The 22,612-nt window shown below is 43.7% G+C and overlaps 1 protein-coding gene across 12 annotated transcripts in view; it reads right to left on the bottom strand.

The window, feature by feature from the left end:
• Positions 1-711: 711 nt before the first annotated feature.
• LOC139536281 (ral GTPase-activating protein subunit beta-like) overlaps positions 712-22,612 on the bottom strand; it is a 63,350-nt gene continuing 41,449 nt past the window's right edge. For 6 of the 12 annotated variants that reach the window (XM_071336667.1, XM_071336674.1, XM_071336670.1 and 3 more), the window contains 13 exons: positions 22,289-22,440; positions 14,341-14,549; positions 13,836-13,939; positions 13,281-13,436; positions 11,122-11,331; positions 10,470-10,628; positions 9,929-10,100; positions 9,660-9,782; positions 8,747-8,883; positions 8,262-8,367; positions 7,876-7,954; positions 3,752-3,900; positions 712-3,575 (listed from right to left, as the gene is read on the bottom strand). In XM_071336667.1, coding sequence (XP_071192768.1) covers positions 3,382-3,575; positions 3,752-3,900; positions 7,876-7,954; positions 8,262-8,367; positions 8,747-8,883; positions 9,660-9,782; positions 9,929-10,100; positions 10,470-10,628; positions 11,122-11,331; positions 13,281-13,436; positions 13,836-13,939; positions 14,341-14,549; positions 22,289-22,440 — 1,950 coding nt within the window. In that variant the 3' untranslated portion in view covers positions 712-3,381. The remainder of the gene's footprint in view (positions 3,576-3,751; positions 3,901-7,875; positions 7,955-8,261; positions 8,368-8,746; positions 8,884-9,659; positions 9,783-9,928; positions 10,101-10,469; positions 10,629-11,121; positions 11,332-13,280; positions 13,437-13,835; positions 13,940-14,340; positions 14,550-22,288; positions 22,441-22,612) is intronic. The other 6 variants (XM_071336668.1, XM_071336677.1, XM_071336671.1 and 3 more) reach the window with 4 other exon arrangements.

Below are 22,612 nucleotides of genomic sequence, written 5' to 3' on the forward strand. Positions count from 1 at the left end.
TTATGGTGTTAACCATCGAGTCTTCATTGATTCTTTTTTTATATGGAAAACACCTTGTCACCCTAGAATACATATATAAATCAAAAGTATTTATAAAGCTCTTTTTTCATTGGCAGATGTCACACAGTCCTCCAGTCACACAGATAGATGGGGCTCCAAGGTAATGTTTCCACTATGTACAGATCTAGGATCAGCTTCTAGCATCATTTAACCATTAGTAGGGAAAATGCTAAACTGACCCAGGAACAGTGTGCTGGGGCACCGCCACCCTACTCCGATATGGCAGTCATCTTTGAACACTGGTTTACAATTCCAATCAATATTTTAAATGGGATGTGTCCAATGGAAACAGATTAATGCATCTATTCCATCTGGTCCATGGACATTTATTGGCCTGCTGATATGAGAAAATAAAGTTACAGCACCATTAATGTTTTACTATAAATCTACTGTAATTCTATTTGTATGGGTGTCGACTACCAGTCATGGTGTGTCCGTTCAGGGAAAGGTAAAACATTTGTTTAAGGATGATCGGTCCATTCTCAGAATGAGGCCACAGAGACATATGAAATCATATGCATTCATCACTGTCCGTGTTTCAGCTCATCGAAAGTTCAGATTATTTACATTTCTTACATACATAAGTGTCAGAAACGGACAGTTTTAACTGCACCTAATTGTGTAAGAGAACCACACAGCATAAACATGACAATAAGTGAATCAAAATCTTTATTCGTTACATTGTGTTACATTCAATATCCAATGAGTTTGTTTTCGACACGCATATAATAAGACTAATACAAACAAGCAGATTTTGTGCCTTTCCTAACGGAGGGACAGATGAGCGAAATATACTTCACACCCTCAGTATGTACACATCTTCCAACTTCCAACAAGTTGATACCTTCAGCATTTACAGAATAAATGAGTGGTCTCTGAGGAAGGAGATAAAAATCGAGTTCAGTTCATGTGGCACCATCGAGATCGTAGAATATTTGCAGAGCACAATGGCAGGCTAAAGTATCAATTCATTTGAGAATTTAAATTCATTGAGGCCATTTGAAAAATCAGCAATAGGTTGGACATTCCATATTCAAAACAGTTAACACTAGTAAATTGACAGCAAAAGTCATGCCTGAAGTGACATTTTACTGTCCTGGTCGCAGATCAGGTTGTGCTGGAAAGCACACTCTTGAAGTTGCTAACAACCCTAGGAGTTGGCTATACAGCACAAACAGATCTGGGACCAGACTAACATTTTACTGCATTATTGATCCTCAAACACAGGACTTGTCAATTGCCAATAAGCAAGTAACCTGAAATGACAGTAATAATATTCTGGAGAAACATAAATAACTCAAGTGAGCCTTTAGCTTCCCCAGATACAGTAAGGTTTCAATAGTTTTTGGTACAATTCATCTTTTACTTAACAGTCAAGAAAATGGAAATCATTCCAAAAAGAAACACAAAATTAGCGATCTATGGAACGAAAGTGATGGAAATCTTATTTCCTGAAAATATAAACGGCTCGGGTGGATCACCACGGAAAATATCATGCAAAAGAAATATAGTTCCGGATTATTTTCCATATTGTAAAAAAATAAAAATAATAACGTATAAAATCTGTGTTTTAGACAGATCCAGCAACATACACGTGGGGTATGAACAGGACGCCAGTTGTAGCCATCCAAACCATTAATAGATCATTTTTTAAATGACTACATAAATCTACTGTGTTTCAGCCCTGTTATGTTGTCGGGAATAAAATCAAGCACAAATAAAGACAGTAATTGGTGAAAAAAAAGAGAAGTACAACCTCTGCCACTACACACTAGTGATTTAATGCTCTGAATTTGGTTTTAGGCTGGACATAAAACCACAATATTATGGACACAACATGGCGGTATGTATCAGGTTCTCTAGTCTGTGATGTCACATCTGGAATGGGATGTTAAACACAGTACTCATAATTTTTTTTTTTTTAAATCACCGAAGACGATCATTTTTCCAACTGTGACTATCAAAGTGTAACTCACCCTTAATATAACCAATCAATATGTATTTGTATCTCTTTTAATTGATATGGAAAGAAACAAGCCAAGTGATAGATTGTTTTTTTATCCATACCAAAAAAAACATATATTTCCTGAAGTCTACCATCAGATCCAGTGAATGTGAAATGCCACAGGTGAATAATGCCTAAAACGAGGTCAGTTGGTTGGGAGTGCATTGAGTACAAGGACCACGGTCGCATTCATTAGGGCACATCGTAGCAAAACACTGTACAACGGAAAACAAAACAAACGTTTCTCATTGGACTGATTGGAAGTTCTGGTTGTCCCTCCCTTTTCATTCAGTTCGTTTAGATAGCCTGTTTTGTAGCTTATGAACACAACCCAGATGCCAATGAGTATAAAAAGGCTCAATCTACCTGAGATTTTAAGTAAAAGTACATTTCCAGAGTCTCGCTAACTGGCACAAGTGTGCATGTGGGAAGAGAAAACCAAAATCACTAAGTCAAAAATGACCATTGACTGAAGTGAGATTTGAGTTTTGTTAATAAAAAATGTAATGTCCTTTTTTAGATAAAAGTACATTTTTCTGATGTTTTGACCGGTCTATTTCGCTCCAGACCAACATAACAACAACAAAAAACACGACGTTAGATATGGTAAAATGCAAAGACCAATGCGTTTCATAGAAAAGCAAACAGAAGAATTGGACTTCAAAAACCACAGTGATACGGCTGTGGGAACTAGTAACAGCCATAGAGTGGAAGCCATTTTGAGTGCCGACGGCAATCTCTTCGCCACGTCACAAGTCTAAAGTCACTCAGTATATTCCCTCTGCTGACAGTCTGAAGCCTCGCAGCCAGGTGAGGTGAGTGCCACAACCAAAACCCATCAAAGAGTCCTACAAGTTGTCGTGAGTCTAGCAGTGGAGGCTGCTGAGGGGAGGACGGCTCACAATAATGGCTGAAACGGTGCAAATGGAATGGCTTCAAACACCTGGAAACTATGCATTTGATATTTTTGATACCATTCCAGCTATTCCGCTCCAGTCATTACCACGAGCCCGTCCTCCACAATTAAGGTGCCACCAACCTCCTGTGAAGTCTAGATAGAAATACAGTAAGTGGCAAATGAGCAGTGTTGTGGCGCGGGGTGGGAAAAACTAAGATGGTCGGGTGCCGTGGCTGCGGTGAGTCAGCATAGAAATAAAAATAAATTGTCGACCTCAAGTTGAATCGCAACTTGCTGATAATATACATAACAAAATAAAACATTTGTTATATAGAATCTAGCAGTCCTTGTGTCAGTCTCTCAGTCTCTCTCTGTGTGGGGGAGTGAGGTGAAAGGTCAAAGTTCACCGGGGGTGGGTTCACGGGTTGAGGCTGCGCTCCTCTACCTCCTGGAAGAGGGCGGTGTAGAACTCGGGCTCCAGCTGCTTGTTGCGGTAGCGGTTCACCACCTCAGCGATCTTCTGTTTCCGACGCACGTGCGGCGGGTTGTACGAGTCACTCTCCAGCCGCTTCCGCCGGCACGCGTTGATCACCGTCTGTCTCACCAGGAACCCTTAGAGGAGAACGAGAGGACCAATGGCTCAGCACTTTGGAGCTAGGTCGAGTGACTCACACACACATTTGGCAGGTGTGAAGAAGACAGACACACAGTGCCACGAGTCATCGTGATGGCTAACACACACACAAGCACACACACCCCATCACTCCCACACTTTTTCTCTCTCTCACCTAGTGACCTTCTGCTGACCACCATGCCGTCCACCAGGGGGACGACCATGCTGAACTTGCCCAGGGCCCCGTGCAGGCGGATCCGGAACAGGCCAGTCCTCAGAGGGTGGATGAAGATCACCTGCACATCCTGACCTGATGATGTGGGCCTGAAAGGAGGAAAGAGGAGGGGAGGGTTGGACATGCATAGAGAGAGAGAGAGAGGCAGATAGGAAGAGGAGGGAGAGCAGAAACGTGGAAGTAGAACAGAGCAGATATGAGACGCTGTCTCCGCTGCAGAGGAGCTATGAGCACCTCTTACCATTCTGCTTTATGGAGGTCAGCCACCATCCTGCTGGCCTGGCTTTGTTCCTGTAATGTCTGGCCCATCCATCATCCAGCTGGCCTGGCTTTGTGACTAATGTCTCTGTTGAGATACCATCCAGCTGGCCTGGCTTTGTTCCTGTACTGTCGCTAGTTCAACCGTGCATTGCCTTGCTCCTGTATTCTGTTCTATATGCTGCCCTGGCAAGACTTAGTCCAGGCCTCTGACCTACACTGCTTTGTCTCCTCAGCTAAATGAACATCACGGATAATCATACAGCCGGAAATAACTTTTGGATATCAGAGCGGCGGTAACTCAACAGCCATACGACCAGGAATACAACTTCCCCGAATTGGATCCTTTGTTCGTACCCCCCCCAGGGCAATTGAACTTATCCCAGAGGCTGCAGCAAGACGCCGCCGGCGGAGGTATATTCGACTCAGGAGGCGTGCACACCATTCGCCACTTCTGAGTATATTACTCGCTAATGTTCACTCTCCGGACAATAATGTAGACGAGCTCAGGGCGAGTATCTCCTTCCAGAGACACACAGAATTTCACAGAATCATGGCTCTCTCTGGATATACTGTCCCTGTCCATACAGCCAGCTGGGTTCTCAGTACATCGCGCCGACAGGAATACAGAACTCTCCGGAAAGAAGAAAGGCGGGGGTGTACGTTTCATGATTAACCAGTTGATTGTGATAACATACAGAAACAAAATTCCTTTTGTTCACCTGACCTAGAATACCTCATAATCAAATATTCACCGTATTACCTCCCAAGAGAAATTTCTTTGGTTATAGTCACAGCCGTGTATATTCCCTTCAAGCCGATACCACGACGGCCCTCAAGGAACTTCACTGGACTTTATTCAAACCACATATCATGAGGCCGCATTTATTGTAGCTGGGGATTTTAACAAAGCAAATTATAGGAAAACGCAACCGAAGTTCTATCAACACATTGACTGCAGCACTCGTTCTGGTAAAACACTTGACCACTGCTACTCCCCCTTTCGAAATGCCCACAAGGACCTCCCGCGCCCTCCCGTCGGCAAATCAGATCACAACTCCATTTTGCTCCTCTCTTCCTATAGGCAGAAACAAACAGGAAGTACCCGTGCTATGGTCTATTCAACGCTGGTCTGACCAATCGGAATCCATGCTTCAAGATTGTTTTGATCACGTGGACTGGGATATGTTCCAGGTAGCCTCTAGGAATAACATCGATGTATACACGGACACGGTGACTGAGTTCATCAGGAAGTAGGGGATGTTGTTCCCACTGTGACTATTAAAACCTACCCAAACCACAAACGGTGGATAGATGGCAGCATTCGCACAAAACTGAAAGAGAAAACCGCCGTATTTAACCATGGCAAGGCGACTGGTTATATGGTGGAATACAAACAATGTAGTTATTCCCTCTGTAAGGCAATCAAAACAGGCAAAACGTGAGTATAGAGACAAAGTGGAGTCACAATTCAACGGCTCAGACACGAGACGTGTGTGGCAGGGTCTACAGACAATCACGGATTACAAAGGGAAACCAGCCACGTCGCGGACACCAACATCTTGCTCCCAGACAAGGCTGCCAGCCGAGACAGCATCCCTTGCTGCGTCCTCAGAGCATGTGCAGACCAGCTGGCTGGAGTGTTTACGGACATATTCAATCTCTCCCTATCTCAGTCTGCTGTCCCCACTTGCTTCAAGATGTCCACCATTGTTCCTGTACCCAAGAAAGCAAAAGGTAACTGAACTCAATGACTATCACCTTGTAGCACTCACTTCTGCCATCATGAAGTGCTATGAGAGACTAGTAAAGGATCATATCACTTCCACCTTACCTGACACCCTAGAACCTTCTCAATTTGCTTACCGCCCTAATAGATCCACAGACGATGAAATCGCCATCGCACTGCACACTGCCCTATCCCATCTGGACAAGAGAAATACCTATGTAAGAATGCTGTTCATTGACTATAGCTCAGCCTTCAACACCATAGTACCCTCCAAGCTCATCATTAAACTTCGGGCCCTGGGTCTGAACCCCGCCCTGTGCAGCAACTGGGTCCTGGACTTCCTGACGGGCCGCCCCCAGGTGATGAAGGTAGGAAACAACACCTCCACTTTGCTGATCCTCAACACAGGGGCACCACAAGGGTGTGTTCTCAGCCCCCTCCTGTACTCCCTGTTCACCCATGACTGCGTGGTCAAGCACACCTACAACTCAATCATCACGTTTGCAGAAGACACGAAAGTAGTAGGCTTGATTAACAACAACTACGAGACAGCCTACAGGGAGATGGTGAGGAAAATAACCTCACTCTCAACAAAAGGAAGGAGCTGATCGTGGACTTCAGGAAACAGCAGAGGGAGCACAGCACGCCCCTATCCACATCGACGAACCCACAGTGGAGAAGGTGGAAAGCTTCAAGTTCCTCTGCGTATTCATCACTGACAATCTGAAATGGTCCAACCACACAGACAGTGTGGTGAAGAAGGCGCAACAGCACCTCTTCAACCTCAGGAGGCTGAAGAAACTCAGCTTGGACCCTAAGACCCTCACAAATTTGACAGATGCACAATTGAGAGTATCCTGTCAGGCTGTATCACCGCCTGGTACGGCAACTGCACCGCCTACAACTGTAGGGCTCTCCAGAGGGTGGTGCAGTCTGCCCAACGCATCACCGGGGATCACCGGCTTCTATCTCAAGGCCATCAGACTGTTAAATAGCCATCACAAGCCGACTACCACACGGTTACTCAACCCTGCACCTGAGAGGCTTCTGCCCTATATACATAGAATAACGAGCCACTTTAATAATGGAACACTAGTCACTTTAATAATGTTTACATGCTGCTTTACTCATCTCATGTATTTACTGTATTCTATTCTACTGTATTTTAGTCAATACCACTCCGATGTTGCTTGTCCTAATATTTACATATTTCTTAATTCCAATCTTTTACTTTTAGATGTGTGTATTGTTGTGAATTGTTAGATATTACTGCACTGTTGGAGATAGGAACACAAGCACTTCACTACACCCGCAATAACATCTGCTAAATGTGTATGTGAGCAATAAAATGCAGCAGACAAGTATGTAGGGTCACAAGCTTGATGTAGTCATTGCATGCTATGAATATGGGACCAAATACTAAACCTTTGACTACTTTAATACACTATAAGTGGATATGTCCAAATACTTATGACACATGGGGGGGAGTAAATACATAGTGCTTCTTTTCTAAAAAGGTAAAACAGATATGTATGAAAATACCCTTGAACTGAAGGTCAGAATCTGTGCTGTCGCATTATAGAAAACATTTGATCTCAAATCCAAAATGCTGGAGTATAGAGCCAAATGTAAAGTTTTAGCTTCACAGTCCAAATAAATAAACTCAGAGTGTACTTTACCCTTCGAGCCACACTGATCTTGCGGGCTCACGTGAGACATTTATATATGACTGGAGTAAAAGACAACTGTCTGGTCTTGGTGGTGGCATACTCTGAGCTTCTACCTGGCAAGTCAGAAGAGGATAGGGCTCCTTTAGGAGGTCTATTGAACTCTTTTCTAGGAGTTTTTCCTTGTCATTGTCACCTTCGCTTGCTCTTTTGAGGGTTTGATCACCCATTTATATTGAACCCTTAGGTCCAAGTTCCCAGACGCCTTGACTAAAATGCATGCTTAGAGGAGAATCTCCATTTAAAAAGTGTCATGTTTTATTATGTATTAGTATTGATAGATAGGGAGTGATTTGAGACATGCTGTGAGTGTTGACTAGTGATGGATAGGGAGCCGGCAGTGCAGTAACCTTGTGGATGTGCTACTGTTGGCCGTGGTCTCCACTCCAGTGCTCGTCTCTACCAGCAGGTCAGCCAGAGGAAAGTTATCTACAACACAGGAATTCGACATACATCGCAGTTCAAACTTTTAGTTGCACACAATTTATCAAGGTGCACTGAAATCAGTCATTACAGAAATATGAAGACATTCCTCCAGAAAAATAAACATTTAACAACTCGTTAAGAGTTGTATCTGATAGTAACACGTCTGTAAGAGATCTGATACACTGTTTCTACCAATAGTACAAATATTTCATGACTAGATAAGAGTTTAGTTCCTCTGGATTTCATAGAGAACCAAAATGGCAGCAAAAAGAGGCCAGTTTCAGCGTGAAGCAGCAGGAAGGTAGCCTACCGATATCGTCGTAGCGCTCCACCCAGACCACCAGTACTTTGGTCTCGGGGCCCATTGGAGGGATGGTCCTGCCAGGAGGCATCTTCTTAGACTTCACCGTGGGACTCTAAGGGACAGACAATAGTGGAAATCACGTGAACAAGCTAGAACAAAGAAAACTACAGGCTAAATTCATCAAAGCAGCTTTAAGGCCTCAACACAGTTGTATTTAAACCTTTGCATAGCGATCACCATTCGCTAACCACAGCCATGTAAGTCTCGAGTCAGTGAAGGCAAGAATAAAAACCAGAAGTGCTTTAGCCCTCCAGACATGAATTGAAAATCCCCGGGGTAGGATTTGGGTTTAGGTGGGATTTGGCCACTGATCAGGTCGGTCGGTCTGAGGAAAATAATACTAGTATACTGTTCACATGTAGACACTGGTATGGTGCTGGAGAGACCGCTAACGATGTTAAAGTGCTCTAATAGTCTGCGGTGTGTCTTACCCTCTGCCTAGGTGCCACGTTGTCAGAGTGGTTGGGGAAGAGGTCCAGTGTGAGGTTGGACTGTTTCAGCAGGCTGGGCAGCAGGTCCATCTGAGAGTCTGGCTCTCCCGTAGGGAAACTGTTCTCTGACGACTCCGCTACAGAAACACAAAGACAAGTCTGCATCCCAAACTGCACCCACTCCAGGCCACTCCTCAACATCTATAACTAGTAGAAATGAGAAAATAACCTATATTTTTTTCAAATAACTGCCCTTTTTCTGGCCTGCAAATTGCTTTTGACAAACAAATCGGTCCAAAAAGAAATCTGTGCAGCACTCTGCTGAATTTTGAAATCACGATGTGGCCCGCCTCGAGACAAGATGATGCCCACTATGTAATGCAAGTTCCATAGCGTTTCTTATTAGACAGGTTCAGGTAGTCCCTCCGTGTATTAGTATGTTCTCGCTGTTAAGTGCCTAATAAATACCACCCTGCTTAATGGCTACCTAATAAATACCACCCTGCTTAATGGCTACCTAATAAATACCACCCTGCTTAATGGCTACCTAATAAATACCACCCTGCTTAATGGCTACCTAATAAATACCACCCTGCTTAATGGCTACCTAATACAATTGAAATGCTCCACAACACTATCTAATATAATTACAACGCTCTAGAAAAGAAAGAAGATTTGTAGAACAAATTAGGGGAAATCCATAAACACACAGTGGGGATTTCCTTACGGAGAACAGCGGCTTTGGGATCCATGGCAAACAAAGAGAAAGAGATGAGGAGAGAATAGAAGAAGGGAAGGCTTAAAAAGAGAGATGAAGAATGTACTGTAGAGAAAATAAGACAGGAGGATTGGAAACTGGGATGAGTGAGAGAAAAGTAATGAGAAGTGAAGATGGGAGAGGGAGGAGGCCCACCGGAGAACTCTGTGAGCGAGGGAACGACGAAGGCAATTTCGGTCAAGGCGTCTGCATAGTACAGCACCCGCTTCTCTCCGTTGAACACGCCCCCACCCGTGTCTCCCAGGGTGACCATGTCATCTGTGGGGACAGAGAACAACTTCCTTACTACTGTAAAAAAAATATATATAATAGAAAAATATATTAATAATGATTTAGCACGATAATGTGAAAAAAGTATAGAAGCCCTTGGGGGTAGGGCTGGTTGGGTGGGGTCTCCCTCCCACCTGGTGGGTTGCTGTCTACATTATTGCTGTTGTTCTTGTTGATGGACCAGCTGGTGTAGACACTGCCTGTCCAGCCCGGGTGCTGTCCCACCTCCACAGGCCAGCCCAGCGACAGCAGGAACTCCAGGAAGTGGTGCTGCACGCTGGAGCTAGACTCCACGTTCCTCAGGATCTGGTATGGGACAGAGTGATAGAGACAGACAGAAATGGAAATTAATGGTCAAGTCTTGTCTATAACTTATTTTACAGGGTCCAAAACTATTTTTAACTGTTAAAGAAAAGCGTATTCTCCTCAAGACAGATTTTTTTTTTCTCTTCACTTTACAAAAACAACCAACTCAGCAGACAGACCCCCTTCTTGACATATTCATATTTCTACACACTTGGCAAAACCAACAGATAATAAAATACCTGATATGAACTGGATAATATTAGGGAGAATTTTGCTTCAGCCTCTCTGTAATATCAGTGACAAATTCAGATAGTAACTCCCCTTTAACCCTGTTGATTGCCCTCCCCTTTAACCCTGTTGACCAGTCACCTCCTGGCTGCTCTTCTGGCCAGCCTTCATGTAGAAGAGGAAGACTGTATCACAGGGCCGGCAGGGCAGCAGGTCCAGGTAGCTCATGTCATCAAAGAAGCCCGGCAACCCAGAGTCCAGTGCAATCAGGTGGGGAGGTAGGCGACTGTTGCCGGGCTCCTGGAGGGCAGGAAACAAAGTTAAATGTGATTGGCTGGTTTAATCAGCAGATTTAAGGGCCAGTTTAACTGCTGTATTAGATTGACTATATTTTGCTACCATATGATAACCCATGTCATCAAATGATCTATTCAGGGTTTCAACTTAATTACATCTTGCAGGGTTGATTGCATGCTTTCCTGCTAATACTTTCAAGGATCCTTAGTCACTGATCTAACAGGATTGGATAGGTAAAAGCAAAGGGTTCCACTACATGCATGTCATGTACCTTTTCTGTTTCAATCCCTTCAAAACCGACCCATTTTTTCCTCTCCCCTTCCTTGACTTGTTCCCCACCACTCCTCCCCTCTCCTTTCCTCTCCCCCCTCCTCCCTTACCTTGTTCCCCTCCACCCCTCTCCTCCCTCCCTCGCCTTGTTCTCCTCCACTCTTCCCCTCCTCCCTCTCCTTTCCTACCCCTCAACCCCCCTCCCTTCCTTCTCTTCCCACAGTACCTTGAGAGCCTCCAGCGACAGGAAGCCAAAGTGCGACAGGAAAAGGCGGGCGGTCTGGAAATCTTGAGAGGGCGGTGGGGGCTTGCACTCCGTCAGCGGGTCTGGGAAGCTCTTGTTGCACCAGCGCTCCTCGCTGCTGTGCTCCAGTGTTGTTTCATACTCAGTCTGCTTGGCCATCACACCACACAGCTTGTTGTGCTGTATCGCCAGCTGAGAAGGAAAGAGAGAGAGGGCAGAGAGAGAGAGAGAGGGGGGGGGGGGGCAGAGAGAGAGGGGGCAGGATGATGTTGCCCATTGACATTGGAGAAGGTCAGTTTTGTTTATGTGTTTCCTATCAAAATGGTGGTTAGGAGAGGGTAAGCACTGATCCAAGATCTGTGTCAAAGGACATGTGATCTGCCTGGAGTGGGATCCTGTGGCGTAGTTCATTCTGAACAAGAACTGTGGTGGATGAATCAGAATTAGTTGGGTAACATAAGTAATTAAGATGTCATATCTGCATAATATTCTTATGTGATATACTTTTTATTAGAATGTATTTCTAATAGACTCTAGTGTTGGCAGTTGCATTTCTTCCCTCAGCTGGGGCTCAGTCACTTGGGGCCCAGAGAGGGGAGAGGTCAGGCTTGTATTTTACATGTCTCTGGTGCTATGCAGAATATCAGAAAGGGAAGAGGAAAGGAAGGAACATTGTCTTCATATGTGAATGTATATGTTAAACCATGTGAAGGGATGGCGTGATTAAGGTGGAACCAATTACTTGTCTCCACAATGTCTGTGCGCAAGTCACTCCCTCCTTTCGCATTGGGGGGAGGTGTATGGCAGTGTCTGGAAACATTGTATGTCCTCTCTGATGTTGCACTTATCCTGGGATAGTGTATGACATAGAGGCTCACTCCCCTCAGTGAGCTTGCCCAGGAGAGGGGTCAAGAAGGGGTTTACTTGAGATGGGAGTATCTAGAGTTGACAATTGATTTATGCCATTGGATGAGTTTATGTTTTTGTGCTATGAAGTAGCAGGAACGGGATTAGAACCTCGTTTTAGGGACCAAACTGAACGATAATTTATAGCGAATGTTATCTGGCTAAAGGATACTCCTTTCTCAATTATAAAGTCCCTTTGTGAACTGTTCCTAAGATCTATGGTTCGTCATGTAGGTTGAGAGGGGTGTACCTTGGCTATAAAAGATCTTTGTACTTTTCTGTTGTCACTTTCAATGGTTCATTAGAGATGGCGCATCATTGAAAGTCAAATGCTATTTCAAAGCTCTTATTATTAAAGATGTAGTTTAAGTATAACTCTGACTGGTGTGTGAAGTTTGTAACTCTCCTCATTTGGTAAAGCAGAAATATGCCACCACAGAACTTATTGTAGCAGTAGAAAATAGTATTAGTCATGGTTGAAGGCCATACCATATAAGATCACTCCCAGGACAAATAAGGCATTTGAGTTGTGCTAGCGAGTCCCATTGCATACATACATACACCCAATCACATCAAACCACACACATAAACACACACCCAATCCCCTCATCAAAACCACCCCTGAAACACCCACACACCTAACATGAACAAATCTTCACAAAACCCTCATACTCCCACAAAACCAATAGTGCACACCCAATCCCTAGCCCCCAAACATAAACAATTCTAACATAAAAACCATTCTTTCCCAGCATGAATTATAGGTATTAGTGAAACATGTCCCGTCTGTGTGAGGACAACTCCCGCCCAGATCACTGTAATTCAGTGTTGTACGTGTCACGAAGAGTTCGGCCTGTCAGTTGAGAAACATTGCATTCCACAAATAATTTTCAGATAGACACCGATTCATTGAAGTGGAGGAGTTCACAGACAATAACAGTCTAAAGTCAGCCTACATTTCACATTTAAAGTTAGCCTACATTTTGTTCATCATTTATATGCTAGTTGTACAAAGTGCCCCATCTGGGCCATATTCATTAAGCTGACCATGGATCCATTTTTTATTTATTCATTAATAACAGGGGGACCAGATCCTAGATACGCACCCGTTTTGAGGCGCTTTGTAAATACAGACCCTGGCTGATGAGAACACTACCTCTACTCTGCAATACAATCCTCATTAGGGCAATGGAGAAAATTATTCTAACATGGACGGACAACCGATGCTAACCTACCTCCTCATCTACAATATCGTGCAGGTCCGGAATGCTCAGGTCCGCTTTCACAAATGGAATTTTGTCCACTTCTTCAGGGAAGGGTCTGTGTTTGACGTTGAACCGGATGCCAACATCATTTTTGGGAGTGGGCCGGCTCTCTGGGACAAACACCTGCTACAGAGAGAAGAGAGGGGAAGAGAAAGGAGAGATGAGAGAGACTTCTTATGAGACACATACCCCTGAGAAAGGAGCTGGGAAGACTCAACAAGAAACATGAGCTGACATCTGAACATTTAGCATGGTTAAAAGCTCTACAATGAATATCAATGCCCTGACGCAGACATGTTTTCACCAAACAGGTCTGGGACCAACATCAGGAATCATTGTTCATTTTGAATGAGAATATTGCACTACTTGACATTACTAGTGTCTCATTAAAGCTATGTGAAAAAAGCTGCTTTATAACAATGGAGTTGCTAGTTAAATTAGATGTCAATGTAAACCTGGACACTAATAGAAATGTAGTGACCATATCACCATGATGAATCTAAAGGGTTATCTAACGTGTGTTACCTTGTGGCTGGCGCGGGCCTCCCTGGGCTGATGGAAGAGCTGCATGGTCCAGGCGTGTCTTCCGGACATCCCCCTGATCAACATGGTCACGGACGGACAGGGATCTGCTGACACAGACACACACAGGGCAACCAGGTCAAAAGGGTCTTTCTCACTCGACACCATACGGAAGACAGACAAACTGGGGGGAGTGGACTTTGTTTATTGTTGCTAAAAGTTTTGAAACATTTTTCCGTTGCATGCTCGAATGAAAACGACCCAAGACTATTCTTATTAGCTATCAGTCTGGTATCAGTAAACATGTTGAGGACTGATAACATGTGGGAGGATAACAGATAGCATGTAGAGGATAACTGACAGCATGTAGAGGATAACTGACAGCATGTAGAGGATAACTGACAGCATGTTGAGGATAACTGACAGCATGTTGAGGATAACTGACAGCATGTTGAGGATAACTGACAGCATGTTGAGGATAACTGACAGCATGTTGAGGATAACTTACAGCATGTTGAGGATAACTGACTCTGTTCATTGCCCAGTGGCTGCTCCAGCATGGCCAGGATGACAGAGTTGTCCAGGACAAAGTAGCGGAAGTTCTTGTGACTGGTGGAGGTCAGCCTGGAGTACTTGATCAGGGTGTCCTCGTTCAGCAGGCTGCAGGGGGAGGCGGGGCCGCTAGGCGACGGGAATGCCCCCAGGACTTGCATTATACTGTCAGGGAGCGCAAAGAAAGGGTTTCCACTAGTTACCACAGCCACAAAGTAAAAATTGTCTAAATCATTAAAATGTAGAAAACTAAAATTTGCTTTTTGGTCTTAATTTAAGGGTTAGGTGTAAGGTTAGCAGTGTGGTTAATGTTAGGTTTAAAATCACATTAAGAAGAGAAACTGTAGAAATAGGCAGGGTTTAAGACTCTGTGGCTACTAGTGACTCCAGAGGTACAGTGCTGACAGGGAGAGTAAAGAGAGGATGAGGAGTGACTTCAGAGCTACTGGGGGGCGGACGACTCGTAATAGATGGCCAGAACGGAGCCAATAGAATGGCATCAAACACCTGGAAACCATGAGTTCAATGTATTTGATACTATTCCACGAATTCCGCTCCAGTCATTACCATGAGCCCGTTCTCCCCAATGAAGGTGCCACCAACATCATGTGTTCCAGAGGTACAGTGCATTGGAAAGATAGAAAGGATATACGAGGCAGAAATCCCCACTATAATACATTTCAAACACTGAATAAACATGTAAACCCTGAATAAAGTGGATTAGTCAACATATTTTGTAATAGACAAATACTTCAGGTAAAATGGTTGCAAACAATTAAAAGCTACGGTCTGACTGGTATATACATTTTTGGACTTTTAAATGATTGATAGTCATTGATCGTGGGATAATACAACAAATAAATGCCTCGTGAGCTTAGTTCAACTCTTTTCGCTCAGCAGAACCCCAAAAATAAGGTTGTTTTACTCCATTGTTTGCCAACAATGTATTTGTAAAAGAACACGGTATAGCTTCTAAAACATCTTATTTTCTTCAGTCCCATCCTTCAGCTGATTACCAAAACAAGTGGTAGGCTGACCGAATCCTTTAAAGAGAAAGAGAGAGACTAAACGGAGTAAAAGGTTTCAATTTTCCATGTCCTTATAACACCTCATAACCTTTGTTCTGTTACATCACACATAGTCCTTGGCGATGTTCTAAAAATGTTCCACTGATTACACCTGTTCCATGCATTGGTTCACCAAGACCAGTGTGTATATAAAGAAGGGGACTGAGCCCAATAGACTACATTAGTTCTGAAGAGGCATTGTTTCAGAATGAGGGATGATGTCGCTCTGCTGGTGTTGCTGTTCTATCTGGGGAATGGAGAGAGTGGAGGGGTCAGAGAGAATGACATTACTCAAAGGGGAAACAGTGAAGGGGGAGAGAGCAGGGAGAGTGATGTTGAACAGTTGACCAACGAGCCGGACATCTGGACTGAGCTGAAGGAGCGGAGAGATGGTGGTGGATCTGAGGAACACGGGGACCAGACTGACAGCCAGTGAGAGCCATGTGGAGGACCAGAGAGTGGAGCTGAGGGTCACTAATAATGAACTGCAGGCCTCCCGAGTGGTGCAGTGGTCTAAGGCTGTGCCACTATCGCAGCCGGCCTCGACCGGAAGACCCATTTGGCGGCGCACAATTGGCCCAGCAATTTGGCCGGCAGTGAGGTCCTTGTCCCATCGCGCACTAGCGACTCCTGTGACGGGCCGGGCGCATGCACACTGACACAGTTGCCAGTTGTACGGTGTTTCCTCCGACACATTGGTGCGTCTGGCTTCCTTGTTAAGTGGGCATTGTGTCAAGAAGCAGTGCAGCTTGGTTGGGTTGAGTTTCGGAGGTTTAGTTCTGGAGGCCAGAGTGACAGCCAGGTGGAGGAACTGAAGAGACACAATGCATGTATGAACAACACCTTGTAAAGCCTTTTAATCTATGAACTAGATTTTAACATCTAAATTCTATTGGTGATTAATATATTGTGATAGTAGTAATCGATGTCACTAATACTAGGTAGGCCCAGAGGCAGTGGGTAGGCCTATGTAAATGTGTTGTGACTAGAATTATTTTATGATTTTAATTTCCCCAATGTAGCATATTTAAACAAGGATCAATATGGTTCTGTATCTTTCAGCCTTAGGGGTAAGGTGTATAATCAATCAATCTGGTGTATAATGTGAAGGTACAGTGCATTTGGAAAGTATTCAGACCCCTTGACTTTCCCACATTTTGTTACGTTACAGCCTTATTCTAAAATGTATTAGCATTTTCCCCCCCATCAATCTACACACAACACCCCATAATGACAAAACAGAAATACCTTATTCAGACCCTTTGCTATGAGACTCGAAATTGAGCAATCGGGGGAGAAGGTCATTGGTCAGGGAGGTGACCAAGAACCCGATGGTCACTCTGACAGAGCTCCAGAGTTCCTCTGTGGAGATGGGAGAACCTTCCAGAAGGACAACCATCTCTGCAGCACTCCACCAATCAGGCATTTATGGTAGAGTGGCCAGACGGAAGCCACTCCTCAGTAAAAAGCACATGACTGTCCGCATGAAGTTTGCCAAAAGGCACCTAAATGACTCTCAGACCATGAGAAACAAGATTCTCTGGTCTGATGAAACCAAGATTTAACTTTTTGGCCTGAATGCAAAGCGTCACATCTGGAGGAAACCTGGCACTATCCCTGCGGTGAAGCATGGTGGTGGCAGCATCATGCTGTGGGGATATTTTTCAGCAGCAGGGACTGGGAGACTAGTCAGGATCGAGGGAAAGATGAACGGAGCAAAGTACAGTAAGATCATAGATTTTTTTTTTTTTTACTTGCTCCAGAGCACTCAGGACCTCTGACTGGGACAAAGGTTCACCTTCCAACAGGATAACAACCCTAAGTACACAGCCAAGACAACGCAGGAGTGGCTTCGGGACAAGTCACTGAATGTCCTTGAGTGGACATAAACTCGATCAAACATCTCTGGAGAGAGCTGAAAATAGCTGTGCAGCGATGCTTCTCATCCAACCTGGCAGAACTTGAGAGGATCTGCAGAGAAGAATGGGAGAAACTCCCCAAATACAGGTGTGACAAGCTTATAGCGTCATACCCAAGAAGACTCAAGGCTGTAATCGCTGCCAAATGTGTTCCAATAAAGTACTGAGTAAAGGGTCTGAATACTTATGTAAATATAATTTCAGTTTTGTTTTTATAAATTAGCAAACACTTCTAAAAACCTGTTGTTGCTTTGTCGTCATTATGGGGTAGGGTGTGTAGATTGAGGGGGAAAAAAACAATGGATGCCACCTTTCCAACAAGTCAGTTTGTCAAATTTCTGCCCTGCTACAGCTGCCCCAGTCAATTGTAAGTGCTGTTATTGTGAAGTGTAAACGTCTAGGAGCAATAACGGCTTAGTGGTAGGCCACACATGCTCGCAGAACGGGACCGCCGAGTGCTGAAGCGTGTAAAAACATCGTCTGTCCGTGGTTGCAACACTTACTACAGAGTTCCAAACTGCCTCTGGAAGCAACGTCAGCACAATAACTGTTCGTCAGGAGCTTCATGAAAATGGGTTTCCAAGGACGAGCAGCTGCACACAAGCCTAAGATCATGCAATGCCAAGCGTCAGCTGGAGTGGTGTAAAAAAAAAAAAAATGCATAGTGCAAACTAACGTTTGGTGGAGGAGGAATAATGGTTTGTGGTTGTTTTTCATGGTTCGGGCCCCTTAGTTCCAGTGAAGGGAAATCTTAACGCTACAGAATACAATGACATTCTAGACAATTCTGTACCTCCAACCTTGTGGCAACAGTTTGGGGAAGGCCCTTTCTTGTTTCAACATGACAATGCCCCTGTGCACAAAGCAAGGTCCAAACAGAAATGGCTTGTTGCGATCGTGTGGAAAAGCTTGACTGGCCTGCACAGAGCCCTGACCTCAATCCCATCAAACACCTCTGGGAAGAATTGGAACGCCGACTGCGAGCCAGGCCTAATCACCCAACATCAGTGCCCTCACCTCACTAATGCTTGAGGCTGAATGGAAGCAAGTCCCCGCAGCAACGTTCCAACATCTAGTGGAAAGCCTTAGAAGAGTGGAGGCTGTTATACAGGAATACCTAGGATAGGATAAAGTAATCCTTCTGACCCCCCCCCCCCCCTTAAAAGATTTAGATGCACTATTGTAAAGTGGTTGTTCCACTGGATGTCATAAGGTGAATGCACCAATTTGTAAGTCGCTCTGGATAAGAGCGTCTGCTAAATGACTTAAATGTAAATGTAAATGTTATAGCGGCAAAGGGTGCACCAACTCCATAATAATGCCCATGAATTTGGAATAAGATATTTGACAAGCAGGTGTCCACATACTTTTGGTAATGTAGTTTGTGTGTGGTAGAGCGCTCAGGACCTCAGACTGGGAAGGGCGGGAGTACGCCCCAGTCTGAGGTCCTGAGCGCTCTACCACACACACTACCATTTTGGAGTGATGGGGAATATACCAGGGCAGTCAATGAATGCATTCAACTCAAATCATAATTAAAAACAATTGTCAATACCTTTAAACCATGAACTGAATTTCAATGAATTCTCTGAACTGTGTTGAAATGGAATTGCCCTAAACCCCTCTACTGTGGATTGAATTGTGTTTTACCACCACCTGCTGGTGTACTATGGTATTACCATAAAGTCCCTCCAACGTGTTAACCTCCACCTTTGCATATGAATCCCTGATCACAGTCAATATCAAGGACTAGTAAATATGTATGGAACTCAGAGATGCAAAGCAGACTTCCTATTCTGCTATGCATAATGCAAAGAACGTACATCTTCCAAATAATTGATTCTCAGGAGAAAGGACCTCGATAGTTCCCTTGCCGTTTTGCACCTTTTCACTAAAGGTGCATCTTTCATATTTTATAGTGAGTGGATCAATGTGTCACTGCATTACCAAGATATCCAGGCTCCAATAGGTGTGGATACTGAATTACCAAGATATCCAGGCTCCAATAGGTGTGGATACTGAATTACCAAGATATCCAGGCTCCAATAGGTGTGGATACTGAATTACCAAGATATCCAGGCTCCAATAGGTGTGGATACTGAATTACCAAGATATCCAGGCTCCAATAGGTGTGGATACTGAATTACCAAGATATCCAGGCTCCAATAGGTGTGGATACTGAATTACCAAGATATCCAGGCTCCAATAGGTGTGGATACTGAATTACCAAGATATCCAGGCTCTAATAGGTGTGGATACTGAATTACCAAGATATCCAGGCTCTAATAGGTGTGGATACTGAATTACCAAGATATCCAGACTCTAATAGGTGTGGATACTGAATTACCAAGATATCCAGACTCTAATAGGTGTGGATACTGAATTACCAAGATATCCAGACTCTAATAGGTGTGGATACTGAATTACCAAGATATCCAGGCTCTAATAGGTGTGGATACTGAATTACCAAGATATCCAGGCTCCAATAGGTGTGGATACTGAATTACCAAGATATCCCGGCTCTAATAGGTGTGGATACTGAATTACCAAGATATCCAGGCTCTAATAGGTGTGGATACTGAATTACCAAGATATCCAGACTCTAATAGGTGTGGATACTGAATTACCAAGATATCCAGGCTCTAATAGGTGTGGATACTGAATTACCAAGATATCCAGGCTCCAATAGGTGTGGATACTGAATTACCAAGATATCCCGGCTCTAATAGGTGTGATATCCAGGCTCCAATAGGTGTGATATCCAGGCTCCAATAGGTGTGAATACTGCATACAGCCCAACAAGATGTAAATGGGCATATATATTGCATACAGCCAGTGGTGTAAAGTACTTAAGTTGTTTTTTGGGGTATCTGTACCCCAAAATACTTAGCAGGACAGTAAAATTGCCTAATTCACACACTTACCAAGAGAGCATCCCTGGTCATCCCTACCGCCTCTGATCTGGTGGACTCACTAAACACATGCTTAATTTTTAACTGATGTCTGAGTGTTGGAGTTTGCCCCTGGCTATCTGTAAATAAAATGTTAAAAAGCAAATCGTGCTGTCTGGTTTGCATAATAAAAGGAATTTGAAATGATATAGAATTTTACTTTTGATACTTAAGTATATTTGGGCAATTACATTTACTTTTTATACTTAAGTATGTTTAAAACCAAATACTTTTAGACTTTTACTCAAGAAGTATTTTACTGATAGACTTTCACTTGAATCATTTTCTATTAAGGTATCTTTACTTTTACTCAAGTATGACAAGTGGGTACTTTTTCCACTAATGCATGATGCCCAACAAGGTATAAATAGGCCTGGTTACTGCATGATGCCCAACAAGGTATAAATAGGCCTGGTTACTGCATGATGCCCAACAAGGTACAAATAGGCGTGGTTACTGCATGATGCCCAACAAGGTACAAATAGGTGTGGATACTGCATGATGCCCAACAAGGTATAAATAGGTGTGGATACTGCATGATACCCAACAAGGTATAAATAGGTGTGGATACTGCATGATGCCCAACAAGGTATAAACTGGTGTGAATACTGCATGATGCCCAACAAGGTACAAATAGGTGTGGATACTGCATGATGCCCAACAAGGTACAAATAGGTGTGGATACTGCATGATGCCCAACAAGGTATAAATAGGTGTGGATACGGCATGATGCCCAACAAGGTATAAATAGGTGTGGATACTGCATGATGCCCAACAAGGTACAAATAGGTGTGGATACTGCATGATGCCCAACAAGGTATAAATAGGTGTGGATACTGCATGATGCCCAACAAGGTATAAACTGGTGTGAATACTGCATGATGCCCAACAAGGTACAAATAGGTGTGGATACTGCATGATGCCCAACAAGGTATAAATAGGTGTGGATACTGCATGATGCCCAACAAGGTACAAATAGGTGTGGATACTGCATGATGCCCAACAAGGTATAAATAGGTGTGGATACTGCATGATGCCCAACAAGGTAGACATAGGTGTGGATACTGCATATAACCCAATCGCTTTGATGAAGTAAGACATTTGCAAACAAAGTTATTGTAAACACTGTATAGTTCCAAAACATGGTTAAAACTATAATTTTGACCTCAGAGGTCCACAAAAACAAGAGGTGGAATATGCAGTTTAAACAACAAAGCAGTGAAACCAAAACCTTTGGTGAACAGCTAATGAATGGGGCCGGAGAAAAGAAATCACTCTCAAATTCATAAAACAGAAATATGGATGCAAGGACTGACCATCCATAAAACCCAAACATGTTTTAAGCATGTTTTGAGGCTCTACAGAAAGTAGTCCCTGTACTTAAACCCATCTAAATTTAGGGCAGCCATGTTTTTGAGAGCTATAGCAACACTTTTGCAGTTGTCCATAGGTATATATTTCCCCAAATCTGCAGTAGCAAAGATGATCTACATACTGACCAGGGAAGAGCCCATTCTGTTATCGACAGGAACCTGCGACAGACCAATCAGGACTCATCTCTCGGCATGTCCAATCACCCCGTATATCTCAGCCAATCATGACTAGCCAGGAAGGATCCTTTCTATCTCCCTGTACAGCTCAGTCCTTTCTCCTTGGTTAAACTAGGCTCATCATTTAACATTTTTATATTTATGGATCCCATACAAGTTCGTAATTAAGGCACATGAAAGTTGTCATCTTCAAGAAGGCATTTATGGGGGAAAAAAATGTAATGCAAAATAATTCTAATGCCCTACTGTGAAAGTAGGAACTGGCGTCAAACGCCTCAAAACTTGTAACATATATCATTAAGTCCAAAAACAGATGTACCAATCACAGATGACCCATTAAAGAGAGAACTAAAAGGTAATGCATCTTAATAATAATCTTTCCCTACAGAACCATTACTCCTCTCAGGTGGCCCTCACCATGACAGGGTGGCCTCAGCAGCATCCTTCACCCTCATGGAGGCCGGGTTGTGCTCCTTGTCCCCTTTGTAACGCACTTCCTGGTCACCCGTCTTGGACTTGCTGCCTGATATGCCCAGTTCCACGATCTCCAGGACCTCTATCAAACAGTCCTGCAACAAAACACTGTCATTGCATGGCACAAAAGTCAACTGGTGAGTTTAGAGTGTTCATATAAGTCAGAAAGAACACACAAAATTAAGATTAAATCACGCAATGATGTCAAACGGAGGATTTGTGACCATTTGAACAATGAATGATTCAAAAGGAAGATTTTACCTACAC

Source organism: Salvelinus alpinus, chromosome 12 (assembly GCF_045679555.1).
Source record: "Salvelinus alpinus chromosome 12, SLU_Salpinus.1, whole genome shotgun sequence".
NCBI classification, from domain to species: Eukaryota; Metazoa; Chordata; class Actinopteri; order Salmoniformes; family Salmonidae; genus Salvelinus; species Salvelinus alpinus.